The 14,826-nt window shown below is 33.5% G+C and overlaps 1 protein-coding gene across 13 annotated transcripts in view; it reads left to right on the plus strand.

The window, feature by feature from the left end:
- Positions 1-14,826, plus strand: part of BBX (BBX high mobility group box domain containing) — a 350,166-nt gene that overhangs the window by 317,458 nt on the left and 17,882 nt on the right. For 12 of the 13 annotated variants that reach the window (XM_023498945.2, XM_023498944.2, XM_031959626.1 and 9 more), the window contains one exon: positions 7,382-7,471. The exons of the other annotated variant lie outside the window; for it this stretch is intronic. In XM_023498945.2, coding sequence (XP_023354713.1) covers positions 7,382-7,471 — 90 coding nt within the window. The remainder of the gene's footprint in view (positions 1-7,381; positions 7,472-14,826) is intronic. 13 annotated transcript variants of the gene reach the window in all.

Below are 14,826 nucleotides of genomic sequence, written 5' to 3' on the forward strand. Positions count from 1 at the left end.
GTCTCTCAGCTATCAAGAAAAAGTAGGGACAGAAGTAGGAATGAATTGTTTCCTTTTTTTCTCTTAAATTTTTAAAAATAGTTTTACTAATATAAAATTTGTGATAGACTATCTATAATAAAATTAACAGTGAAACATTTTAATTATTTCATATTTACTTTAATATAATAAAATAAAACATTTAAAATGTTTTTATTTTTCAGTTTTATGATGTAATTAGAAGAAAAATATGGCCCTAAGTACCAATTAAATTTTTTTCTTTTTAAACAATTTGCAGCAATTTAACTGTTCCATGTATTCCCAGGGTTAGCACATAGTAGGCAATATGGACTTAAGTACATAACAGGCAATTAATTAATAGATATGTGTCAAGTTGTTGATTTGTTTGGAAGAAGCCTATAGCTAACAAATATGCAGGACAATGACTTAGTCTTATTTCCTTAGTTTTTAAGTTTGTGTTTTCTACATGTTCATGGATTTACTTTTAAAACATGTTCATTTTTACTAGAAGTCTATATTTAAGTGTAACTATAAATTATGATATATTAACTCAGGCTTTCAAAAATATCTGAATCAAAGTTCTTTATGATTTGCCATTTAAAGTGAGTAAGCCTCCACTTCAGTAGAGAGAATTTATTTAAATTAACATTATAGATCTTTTGGTTCTGTTCTCTCCCTTTCTCGTTTTTCATCTCATCTGTCTGTTCATATCATTCCTTTGACTTTAGTCCAGCCTACCTTCAGGTTTTTTTGTTTTGTTTTTTGTCTTCCCCTTTCTTTCACCATATTAATCCACATTTATGGCTTTGATGCATTTGGATTTCAAGACAAACTAAATTCAAAAGAAAAAAAAAAGGAAAGAATTGGAAAATGAAATGAGAGAAATAAGAGGTAGTTGGGCTAACAGATTAGGAAATGAGCATATCATGTCTTTTAGAATTATGGTAAATTTAGAACATGTCATATTCAGGGAAGTCCTTTCTTTCTCTAAATATGAATTTCAGTGCTTGCAAAAACCAACCTGATTTATTAGGCAGTTGTGATCACTTCTTTTGACTTATACAATCCAGTCTGTACATAGGTTTTTGGTTTTTTTTTTTTTTTTTTAACCTAGCATACATAATGCTAGAGGCATACAAATCCACCTTCATATTGTTCTAGTGTAAGAAACCAGACTTCTATGATTTGTTAACAACCCCAATCCAGAGTGGAATTCCTTGCAATTCACATGAAAGATATTTTCAGACTCCTTAGGAAAGCCAGAGAACTAAGCAAGAATGGAACACCTCTTCATTCTGCCTTAATTGGACTCGGCACAGTCTCATCTGTCAATGGTCTGATACTAGAGCAGCATATCTACCATTACAGAAGTCAAAATCAACTGACAATACACCTATCCCAGAGGTATTCATTATTTTACTGGACCCATATCATTATTTCCCTCTGCATCCATCAAAAAAGTGGGAAAGTGAGCAAAGAACAAGACCTCTAATCTTTTTGTCACTTAGAATCATAAAATTATATTTCTGCATTCAAAACTATTTCATCATTACAACTCTGCCTAACATTTATTTCCAACTGGAGTAATAAAAAAGCAAAGCCCAATTAGTTCACCTACCTGGAAGCCTTCCAAATTACCAGAGAATGCTAATTCATTGATATTGTTACTAATTTTTGTTACTCCAAATACCAAATATATGTTTTTATGTAATCCCTTAAAAAGTTAATGCTTCTGGAAAATCTCCTACATTCATGATAATACCACCTTTTCTTTCTTCTTAGCTTATAGAATGGTCTTGGTTTTCCCCTCCTAATCTGTAGTCCTAGGGTGCAGCTGTAGCATATAACTACAAAATATTCTTTTATATCTACCACATTCCCTGGAGAGCCATTTAAAAAAAAAAACCCAAAAACCTATTTTTGTAACATCCTCAGGAGAAAATCTGTGTTTGTTGTGACTTAAATGCAGTCCCTGGAGAAACTTTATGACTCTTTAGAACTATATGGAAATATTAATTGGCCACTATTTTAATATATAGAATTAAAGCTCAAAAGTTCACATTTAGGAAAGCTTTTTTAAAAAATGGCTTTTATTATTAGGCATAAAATGATAAAAAGCCTGAATTTAAGCAAGTTAGATTATGATAATATGTTTTTCAGTTCATAATAATCTACTTATTACCTTGCATTCCCCAAAGGTCTGCTCCCTTTCAGTACCTGGAAGCCCACCTGTTGCTTGCTTCTGGCTCCATTAATTCTGCTCTGGCTGCCATTTCCTATCCCTATAGGAATATGTATGAGCATGAAATTAATGACAGTTGCTAATGATGCTGGTGTCTTGTGGGAGGAAGATGGAGAAGGAATGATGTATCTGTATAGGATTTTTTTATACCTAAGTCCTAGAAATCAATACTGTTATAATTAATTGTTATAAATGCTTCAATTTTCTTTCTTGAAACTTCTTTTCTGTATGCTTCTGAGTAATATATATACTTAAAGCCCATGTTACAGTTTCCTACGAACTCTTCATGGGAAAAAGAAAATGCTAAAAATTCCCCTTAGCTGGGTAGCATTAACTAAAACATAGCTCTGCTTTCCCAATGATAATTCAGGGTGGGAGCAGGGCAGGAAAGCCTACCTGGAAAGCACAATTCTATTGCTTTGGATACTCACTGTTCTTTTGCATTTCATTAATTGACTTAGAGGATTTAGGATCACTTTGTTCTACCAGAGAGTAAGTGGGAGGTGCCTCCTACCAGTGACCACTAAACTGTCAGTACCCTGGCTCTTGTTTACTTTTGAGTGAATGATCCTTATAACTTATAAAATAGATCCTTTTACTGTGATGTGTCAGGAAAAAAACAGGTGGTAAGGAATTGTTCAGTCTCCTATGTTTTTATCTCTTGGAGTAATTTAGCCGACTAGATTTTTTTTTTTTTTGTAAAGTTTTTGTGTTTTTTTTTTTTGGTAAAGTTTTTGTGTTTTTTTTTTTTTTTTTGGTCATCATTTCACTAACTGCCAAGTTTCATCCTTTTTATTTACTAATCATCTGTCTTTTTTCCTAAAAGTATAGAACATTCATGCAACATTTGTTATACCTTAGTTAGAAAGATTATGTTTACTCTGTTTTTATGAAGCCATTAGCTGCTACACTCTTGGCAGGTGTTTTATGACCATGTCCTTTTAGTAAATAGGAAAATAGGGATGGTGTGTTTCTATCTAGTCTTTCCTGCCTTTATGTGATTTATTCTGAATGCATGATGGTTGGAAAGATAGTTCAAAAGAATACCTGGCATCTTCTTAGATTGCAGAGGACAGAATAGCTACTGTTGCCAAAACTCACAAATTATATGCTCAGTAAACATTAAGGACTTATGGTGCTGAGGGTCAGGGGAAGAGGAATCCAAGGATAAAAAAGATAATGTCTAAATCTTTGAGAAGTTTGTAATTTACTAGATGATGATAATAATAGCCAGCGTTCACATCTGCACCATGCTAAGTACTTTGAAATTTTTTACAACCTGTAATTGAGTTGTTTCAGTCTTGTTTCATTCTCCATGAGCTCATTTTTGAGATTTTCTTGGCAAAGATACCAGAGTGATTCACCATTTCCTTCTCCAGCTCATTTTACAGGTGAGCTCTCACCTGGGCTGTGACTTGCCCAGGTTCAGTTAGATAATATCTGAGGCTAAATTTGAACTCGGGTCTTCCTTATTTAAAACCCAGAAATCTCTGCACTATGGTACCATCTCACTGTCTAGTATATGATTATTCCAATATGTGTGTGTGTGTGTGTAACTGTTGAGTCCCAGTTGTTCACTAAGCTTTAGTTTGAAATAACTTGGATTTAGGATGTAGGGTTTCTCTCCTGTGTTCATTTTGAGTAGCAGAGTGAATACTGATGATATTGAAGGTGAATTGAAGCAACAGGGCACATGATTATTTTATGATAACAAGCTTCTGCTCCTCAGACCCAGGATGATTCCTTAATAAAGACATTTTTATTTGTCTTTTCCTGTATTTCCCCAGTGACTTAAGATTTTCCTCCTGTTCTCCTCCAATTACCTATGTAACACTCTGCCTCAAGCTGGTGCAATTTATTAGCCACAAAACTCAGAAAGACCTGAGTTCAAATATACCCTCAAACATTTACTATGTGACCCTGAGCAAGTCACTTAATCTTATTTACTTCAATTTCCCCATCCGCAAATGATCTAGAGAAGGAAATGGCAAGCAATTTTAGTCAAGAAAATGCGAGATTGGGTCACGAAGAATTGGACACAACTGAAATGACTGAACAACAACTTTGTGTTGTGAAAAAAAAAAAACCTAACAATTAAAAAAGGGGGAGGAATGAAAGCTTTGGTAAATTATATGTAATGTTTGTAACTTGATTTCACATTCTTTAGGATGTGTATCTTTAGAGTGGTGCAAAAAAACATAACTGTTAACTTCTTTGTTTGCTAAGAAAATCCCAAATGGGGTTACAAAGGTCGGACATGACTGAAACACAACAAAAAATCACTTCTTGGCTCTGAAGTTGTTTCATTACAGTTTGCATTCAACTGTGTAACTCATTTCAGTTTTCAATTACAGGTTTATTTATTTATTTTTCTAGGGGGGATGGGGAGAGATGGAGCAAGTTAAAAAGGTAGTCATTTAGTGACGAATAAGTTTGCAAATATCCTCTTCCACTTAGAGAATCCCAGAGAATGATCTTTTTTGTGTGTGAAAACTGACAAGATCCACTTTTAGTATTGTCCTTGGGTAAATTGTACTGTTTAGAATTCTAACTTTCCTAAATCTTTAGGCTTTCAACCTTTTCTTCATTATCTGACCTATTGTACTATAAATAACTTGATTTTTGTGCCTATTTTTATACACTGCATCTTTATTCTAGAGCTGTTTTTTCCCTTCATAGATCTCTCTAGATCAGAGGTCCATGATGTGGATCCAGAAGTAGATTTCATGGAGTCACTAATCTTTGGTTTCCTCTGTAATCTTTTAAATTTTATATCTAGATATCAATTACAGATAGTTTTTGCTTTATGTAAGTGAATCATTAAGTCAAGTGATTTTTAATGTAAAGCAGATTTGTCCACAGGTGGGGAAGAGAGGTGGGTAAAAAGGGAGCATCCAGTAGAATGGGGGACTGACTCATAGTTTAAGGACACTTAGGAGGAAAGGACAGAGGAGCAAGAACAGGAGGAGGAGGAATATCTGGGCCAGAAACTGATGTGAGATCTGAGAAGACAGATATTCAGGGAGATAGAGGGGCGGACATGTAATCAGATGGACCAAGCTTGGCAAAGGTCACCTTTCTGTTGCTACAGGTCTCAAGACAAGCCTCCAATTCAGAGTGGACAGCAGAGCCTTTCTACATAAGTTCTTTTGCTTCACTTGAAGGGGTTTGGGGTTTTTTGAGAGATTTGGGGATGGGGGCTATGGTTTAAATTTATTTTCAGTGATAGTGGTGGCAGAACACCCAGCTGTGGGTCAGCATTCAGATTCCCTTCAGAATTCTTAATGCAAATTTACATAAAGCAAGAACTGTCTGTAATACTATAAAGTGGTTATATGTATTTGAACTTTAATCATTCAAAGGTATAATTATTTAAAATATAATTGTTTGTTCCAGCCCAATAGAGATAGTGAATTCAAATAATGTAATCACTTCACAGGATTCATTATTAAATACTAATTGAGATTTCACTGTATTTTATGCATTTAAAAATATTATATTGAGGAGGAATCCATGGGTTTCACCAGTTTGCTAAAGGGAGTACTTGACACAAAAAGGATTAAAGATTCCTGTTCTAAATAATAATGAACAGAGAAATTATTTTCTTTATTTAAAAGCAACTAGATGGGAGAGTGGATTGCAGCCTTGAGCCTGGAGTCAAGAAGACTTTAATCTCCAATCCAGCCTCAGATACTAGCCATGTGACCCTGGGCAAGTCACTTAAATTCAGTCTGAGTCAGCTTCCTCAACTGTAAAATGGAGATCACAATAGCATGTCCTTCACAATATTCTTGTGAGGGGCAAATGAGATAAAAGCTATTAAGTGCTTAATACAAGTGCCTATCACATAGTAGGCATTTGAATACTTATTTTCTTTCTCTTTTCTCTAACCATTACTATAGAATTTTTAAAATTATTTTTGTAGTAAAATAATTAATATCCAAAAAATCTTGAGAGATTTCAAAACTCTTGTATTCCTTCTGCCTTCACTGACATGGAATCTGGTTTTACATCAGTACCATATTAAATTGATTGTCAAGCTAATTTGATGTATTAGAAAGTATAAAATATACTTGAGTAAATTCTTTGATGTTCAGTATATTGATTGCATCTATACAACTATGACTATGGCATATAGATCTGACATGTATTAGAGAAACATTCCTCTTTATTCAACTGTCAGACACACTACCTTTTCTTTTACTCACCTTGTTTAAAATAACCATGCAGACTATTTCTAATCTGTCAATCTGTTAACCATCATATCTCCACAAATGGAGAAAAATAATCTGTTTGATAAGTCAGGAATGTTAACTTCATCTGTAACATAAAGGTCACTACACACAAAACAGAATACCCTGAAGCTCAATAGCCTCAATAAGCTATAAAAAATGTGAATAATATTGCGAGACTAATTCTACTTTAGGGTTTTCTGGTTAATATCTGGAATGCTCACTTCTCTGTTTTCTAATAGAGCAAAGACTCCCTAAACAAATTTTTACTGGAACTTCCTCCTACTCTAGCCCCTCCCCAAAAAGAATAACCAGGCAAACATTTTGATTTTTCAAGTATCATTCTTTTCTGTAAAAGCCTCCCTTTCCCCCCTTTTTCTCAGTAAAGGTAAAAGGCAAGAAAAGTCAGTTATTATGAGGTCAGTAGATGTCTTGAAAAGGATAACTTGCTTTCTCTGAAAAGCCAAAAGTCATCTTAATATAATTCCTCAGCAAGCTAGGAAAGATTAAGCTCATACTGTTCTTTCCTTTGTGGTGTTTTATTTGTTCTTACAAGCAGAATCTTTGTTCAGACTACAGGATAAAGCCCTTGCATTACTAACAGGCTTTCTTAAAAGCTATGGGATGTAATTCTACTTCCTACATCCTGTGTGGTTTCTGCTTGGGGGAAACCCAGTCTGTACTAGCCTTAAAGAAAGTCTCTTCCCAATAAATACCTAATGGAAACATTCTCCCTCCTTCTGTGTCCAAAGAAGAAAAAGTTTTTTATCTGTTCTTCCACTAGAGGATGTCTCATTGGGCCCATTTGGGTGGGGGGTTCGGGGTAATCATTTGAGATCACAAGATACTTCTCTGTTTTATAAAAGCTTGTTCATTAAAAATGTATTTATATTAATATTGTCTGTAGGTTCATTCCAGTCTCAGAAAAAGAACCTATTCCACAAAATTGTCAGCAAATATAAGCACAAAAAGGAGAAGCCTAATGTTCCGGAAAAAGGTACTGGTGAATTCCATCCTCCATTAAGGTTTCTTGGACACCTTCTCTCTGAATACATTCTTCTGTACCAACAGTCCCTCCCTTTTCCTTCCTTTTTTGCTTGCTTCATCTTCATCAGCTCCTGGCTCAGTCATGTAAAAATATTCTCCAAGGTCTAAGGTTGACTGGTTAGGATGATTTCCTTCACCACAATTCCAGCCACCCAATATTTGAATCCTTTTTGAGGGGGGGAAGGAAGGGAAAGGGAGGGAAGAGGAAGGACATGTCTGTGGATCCTGAAAAATATCTTTCACATCTCCCAGGTTTTCACTTCATCTATTATCACATTGTCATTTTTTTTTTAATTAAAAAAGCTTCATGAGCTTTCAGCCATGCCTTATCATTTCTTTTTCTTAACCTCATTTTTTTCAGCTTTTGTCAGTTGTCACACGTGGTATTCATGTAACATTGGCTTCCATAGTCCTTGCCAGGGGGTGCTCCTTTCTCACCGTCCTTATCTTTTACTTCAGTTCTTTTTTTTATTTATTTCCATGGTTAGTTATAGATCCAATTTCCCTTTCTAATTTCTCCAAATTTTATTAAGTAAGCTTTCTGGAATACTACTATTGGCTGGTTCCTCTCCTTAAAGCACTGGCACTGTTTTAGTCAGTTAAGTGGGGTTCATAATTAATTCTGGACCCATCATAAGATTAATTTCACTTTCTGGTTAAATTTTTGTTTCTTTTAATAACAACAATACTAAATTACTCTTTCATTATATTTTACAATTTGTTTAGTACTTTCCTTTGAAAAGCCTGTGAGGAAGGGAGTTAAATACCTTTATTCTAAATTAAAGATGAAAAACTGAGTCTTATAGATATGACATGATTTGCCCATGTTTTATATAGCAAAATGGTGGCAGATGAGTGGTTGGGAGAGAACCAGGACTAGGACCCAGGGTTTGTTTTTCTTTTTTTTAAATTTAATTCATAAACTAGTGCTTTCCCCATTACACTCTGTCGTTTCTCTTAAATTCTAATTCTAACATCCCATCTGACCTATGTATAGTCCCTTATATTGAAAGTTGCATTTTATGAGTCCTCCCTTCACTTCATGCTATCTTCCTACACATACTTTTTTCATATTTCATTGTAAATGTGCTTGGCTGTGTTTTTGTTTTATACTCAAGTGACTCAGTGCTCTGTGTTGCTTAAATCTGAATGACCTTGTTGTATGTATCTATATATAATTCATGCATGTGTATATTTGTATATACATATAGCTAATTTTGCTTCATTTTATTTTGTCCACTAATAAACTGTTTTCTTCATGTAGAAAAATGTGATGTACAATATTTCAGTAGATGTTGTTTCCCTCCAAACTAAACTTTGTTTCTTTAACCAATTTACTTATATGACCTTGACCTAGCCACTTAATTTATAATTAAGGAAATTGATCTACCATTATTCTGAATCTATTTCCAATATTACTTTGTTTTCTTAGTTGGTAAATGCTATTTTGATATTTCAGTCATTGAAGTAAAACTATTTTTAATGAGTGTTTTTATGACTGAATCATAAACACACACATGTTCTGAGGCTAAAGCTTTATTTTCTCTTTCTTCTTTCTTCATTATTTTTAGAAAAGATCAATAAATGGCCAAATAAATAACTTAAACCTTTGACACCATTCAACTCACTGAAGTTAGAAAAGGCAGTGCACATTTCTATATTCCATAGTCCAGTGAATATAAATATGGTTAGAATATAATTGATCCACGTTGCATAGTCTTCTGGCTAGTTAGTCCTGAGTTTATTTTCTAAAACTGGTTTCTATGTATAAATTTGAAAGGAAAAACTTAGAAAAGAAACCCAGTTGTAATGTTTGATTTAATTATTTTAACAGGATTACACTATAATAATAATAATAATAATAATAATAATAATTTCTACCTTGATGAGAAATATGAAGTTTAAAAAGTTGGGATAGCATAGAAGTGATGTGTGTGTGGTGTGTGTGTGTGTGTGTGTGTGTGTGATTATGATATATTGATAGAAGTTGATAAACTTGGGAGACATGGAATATTTTCCTAATCCAATTTCCATTTCTTGTCACTTCCTAGGTCATGAAACTTACACTGTGCTTTAGTAATATAAGGAAATATAATAACAGGTCCATGGATCACATTTTCACTTTTAATTTTTAAAAAAATTAATTATACTATTATATTTGAAATCATCCTAATATCCATTTCCCAAACTTCCAAACCAATATTATTTTGTAAGGTTGTTTAAGATGCTTCCTGTAATTGCTAAATATAATTATGCAAATAAAATAGAACTGAAAGGAAACTTGTAGAGTTCAAAATCCCATTCTACAGATGATAAAACTGAGACCCAAAGAGTGACTTGCTGATGTCAGACTGTTAATTAATGGTAAAGCCAAACAACAGTTCTGTCAGTCCAGCTCTTTTTCACCATTTCGTGCCATCTGTGTTCTTTTATTCAACAAGGAAAATAGTAATGTGTAAATCGGCCAAAAATGTATTTCAAAAAGTGTTTGTGTTTCAGTTAGCATTAAAAATACAACGCATTTGTTTTTGTCACTGGGAAATAAGGCTCATGTCTATCATGTGTCTCTTTTTAAAATTATTTTACTTGCAAAATAGCAATCTCATATAAATAATATTTATGATGATATATATGTAATTACATAGATAAAAGGAACACTAAACAGACGGGCAACATCAGCTAGCAATGAAGAAGCTGAACCTGGTGCTCCCTAAAATCTTGCTCAGCTCCAACATTCTATGATTTAATGGTTTCTGTGTCTCTTCTGATGAGGTTAAAAATCCAGTATTATGCACCAAACAGAAAGAGGTCTTCCTTCTCTGCTAAGAGTTATCTTCAGAAAATTGATTTTGTGAAAGTCTCAAACTGGTCTAAAATAATTTTAATGAGGCTGTTCTTACTGATAGTTTTAATTTTTACTTACTAATTTGTATAGAACAGTACAATGAAAAGTAAATGGTTTTGATTGATTCCTAATTTGTCCAAAAAAATAAATAAATAAAGCAACTTTAAATTGAATTTTTCAGACTGTATTTACCATTAGTTTTTTTAGGGGATAAGTACACAATTTGTGGGTTACGTAGATCCTTTTCTTCTCTCTGGTCATTTTACTGCTTCTTAGAAACTCTCCTGGAAACTTTATGGGAATTTAGAAGGTGAAATTTGAAATCTGTCTCCATACAATATTTATTAGTCTTCCTAATCTTAGCTGTCTGGTAGAAGAAATTTAAAACTGTTGCTTAAAATAATATTGGTTTAACTGAGACTTTTGGTTATCCATTCAAGGACAATATATTAAAGTGAAGTGTTAGATTTGGAAGTCTGAAAGTCTGAGCTGAAGTCCCAACTTTTCCACTTACAACTGTTGTGACTTTGGACAAGTTCATTCAATTTCTCTTTGTCTTGGTTTCTTTACATGTAAAATGAGTTTAGATCTGTGGTTCTCAAAATGTGATCCACAAAATCCTGGGAGTCTCTGAAACCTTTCAAAGGTTTATATAATAATTTAGAATTAGTTATTATTTCTCAAATGATAAATATCTTTAAATATAATTCACATAAACAAATACCCTTTGAACAGATCCTTAATAATTTTTAATAGCATAAAAATATTGAGAATAAAAGTTTAAGGACCATGGGTCTAGATGGCTTTTAAGATCCCTTTTCTGCTCAAAATTTATGATTCTATTGAATTTCCTTTATGCCTCTTTTTGTATCATTCAGATTGCTATCCAAGCTTAACTCGCCTCTCTCAAAGTAATCCTAGCACTCAGTAATAAGTTGGAAATTTTAAAATTGAAACAAAATTTTTATACATTCCTCTGCTCTTACCTATCATGATCTTATAAATCTAAATTAGGCTAATTAATTTGCTGAATGTGTACATCTAAAAATAAAATGTCTTTGGACTGGTTTAAAAAGAGACTTAAAGGAGTAGAAATATGAATTATGAAGCATTATTACTTTGTGTTTTAAGAAGGCTGTCATATTACTTTGACTGAAAAGCAAGTGATTTTTACAGCTTCCATTTCTGGATCTCAGTGTCTTTGTAACTCTTATTTGTTTGATTTGTTTGTTTTTGACCAGTCCGTGATTTCCCTCATGAGAGTAATAGTTCCTGTTTAGTAGTCCAAGGGTTTCATACTAAAACTACTTTAATGGTGCTTTTACCAGTAAATAATTACAGAATCTTATGAGAAGTATAACAGATTACTCAAGGGGTTCACAACCATTTTTGTTGTTGAAAGGCAATTGAGGGAAAAAATTGTTGAAAACCACAGGTCTAGGAATTCCCTGTGAGGACATTTCTTCTACTGTTTTATATTATGATTTTAAAGAGTTGTCTGGAACATTGGAAAGTTGTGACCTGCCCCAATCAACAGTTTTAAGCTTGTCTGGGAGTCTAGAATTCAGCACAAATGTTCTTGAAGCAGGGACAGACTCTCCACACTGTGCAGTATTCCCCTCCTTGCTTGTCTTAGTTATAATTAAGTTTCTTTACTAAAACAAAAAGTGAGGCACATCCTTGCTTCTTATTGTAGCACCTTACCTCATCTTTTTTTACCTTAGATTCTTTCATTTTAATTCAATAAAAATTAAAATGCCAGGGTTTTCATTTCTACTTCTAAAAAGAATCAGTAGCACCCAAGCCATTCAATCTTTGTCGTCCATTTTGAATAGATGGTTTTTAATGCCTCCCAGGATGAGTTAGATTAGTTTCATTGATTTATTTTTCATGTTCCATCAAATACCTGACTGCTGTTTCAACTCTTATGAGACTAACCTAAGGCAGAAAGATTTCAGATTTGATCATAATTTTAGTGTGAGTTTGAATCTTTCTTTGCAATGTGAGGGGTTCTTAGATACCCTTTACTTCCCCCGCTGCTGGATAAAGTTTGGAAAGCAAGATGTCCTTCCTATATTTTTAATGTTGATTAATGATTTAGGTTTTTGTTTTATTTTGTCTTTGTCTCTTGAAAATTACATGTTATAATTGTGGACTCAGTTTATTAAAGCTAATATTTCTGGGCTTGTTCCTTAATGCTGGATAGCTTTCTATAATTTCTTAAAGACAAAAAGGAAAACTAAAAGTATATGGCAGCTAAGTGATACAGTGGTTAAGTTGTTGGACCTGGAGGAAGATGAGTTCAAAACTGAACTCAGATACTTACTAGCTGATTCTTCTAGAACAAGTCATGTAATTCTCTATTTTGTCTCAGTTTTCTCATGCATAAAATGGGGATAATAGTAATAGCTACCTTCTAAGTTTGCTGTGAGAATCAAATGAGATAATAATTGCAAAGTGTCTGTTATATGACAGCATAATTGCTGGCATATGGTAAACACTGTATAGATCTTAGCTATTTTTTTTAGGTGAGTGCTTTATACCCTACTTTCCTCTACCACACAGAGTCATTTATTTACCTCAAAAGGAAGAAAAAAAATCAAATCTTTTCCCTCCATATCTTCTCTGACTGACAATTATAAAATAATAAATTGTTGTATTTGTATACAACCTATTTTGGTATCTTGGTATTCCATTTTTAAACATATTTGTCTCTTTAAACAACTCTTTATTTTAGACTCCCGACCCCCTCATGATTTTCTTATAATTTGTCAAGCAAAGTTTGCTTTCTCTGATTCATCTTGATTCAGATCTGCCTTTGCTTCCTAAAGTATGTGTTATACAAAATTAGATATTTCAAACACAAATACAAAAAAAAGTGGATTTCACAATTAGGAAAGAACCTGGCTCTGAATCTTAACTGTCCCATTTATGGCTTGTGTGATCTTGGACAAAACCCTTCACTTTACTGACCCTCATTTTCCTCATCTATAAAATTAGGGAGTTGGTCAGTGTGCCCTACAGGACCCTTCTATCTCTAAGTACTAAAATCTTGTAAATGTTCTTCCCTTTTCTCTGTCACTCTTTGTCTTACATCTTCTCCAGTGGATAGAGACAAGCCAAAATCCATTTTCCTTCAGAAGCACTTTAGAGTAAGGTCAAAATTGTAAGTGACATTTTCATTCTGTCCTTATTCGGTGGTTTTCACTAGACCCAAGTTAACCTATCACATCTTACCATCTTACCATTCCTTAACGTCCTTCCAAAGGGCCTCAAATCCTTTAATGCAATGGTGTAAAATTTAATTTTTAAAATAGATCCCTATAGGGCTGCATATTAATGTAAGAAAACCTCAGATTATTATTATATATCCATATATTATATATATCCACTATATTATATTGCATTTCTATTTACTTTGCTGAACCAGTTAATTTTAATCAGATTGGTTCTGCACTGGAGAGTTCTGTACAGCAGGTGACCTCACTTGGACACTTGTGTTTTTTGTTGTTATTGTTCAGACTTTTTAATTGTGTCTGACTTTGTGATCCCATTCCAAGTTTTTGTGGCAAAGATACTAAAGTAGTTTGCCAATTCTTTCTCCAGCTTCCAGGTGAGGAAATTGAGGCAAACAGGGTTTAGTGACTTCCCTTGAATCATACAATTAAATATGTGTTATATAGTTTCCCTGATGTTGACCCCAGCATTCCAGCCCAACTACTTTTCATCCTGTGCAGTTTTTGACCATGTCTACTCATAAATTTTCAATAGGGAATCTATCCAGTACACTGGAGACCTTCTTCTTGATTATTAGTATTATTTTTAAGTCAGGTTGCTTTTTTAAAGCATATTTTCATTGGTTCTGGAACTCTCAATGAGGAAGCTCATTTGTTCTGCAAATATAGCATTTCATCATGAACTTAGAGCTTATAATTTACCTGAAGTCATGCAACAGTTTGGATCAGGAATTAAGACTTGAGCCCAAGGTCTTTTGGACATCGGGACTGGCCCTCTCTTCATTAAGCTATACTGTCTCTCCGAGAGCCCCAAATCTTGGGATAAAATAGAAAGCACACAGAAAGTTTCCCATCTAGATCAGAGTCGTCTCAGATTCAAGACTTTCTAATTACTGGTATCTTATTTCTGTATTTTAACTCCATTTCTTGTTTTTCCTTTATTTTATTTTATTTTATTTTATTTTATTTTATTTTATTTTATTTTATTTTATTTTATTTTATTTTATTTTATTTTTGGATCTCTGGTTCCATTGTATCTGTTTCCTCCTGATTGTTTACCTGGTTTTTGGTACACTGACACTTTGGTCTAATCATCTATGTATTTTCTGAGTTATAGCTTCCCATTGGGACAGTCTTAATAACTTAACTTCTGGGTACCAGTGGCCAGAACTTATTTTTCATTCCCAGCCATCCCTTGCTTTCTCCCAGAGCCTCCCAGAGGCT

This window comes from Sarcophilus harrisii, chromosome 3 (assembly GCF_902635505.1).
Source record: "Sarcophilus harrisii chromosome 3, mSarHar1.11, whole genome shotgun sequence".
NCBI lineage: Eukaryota > Metazoa > Chordata > Mammalia > Dasyuromorphia > Dasyuridae > Sarcophilus > Sarcophilus harrisii.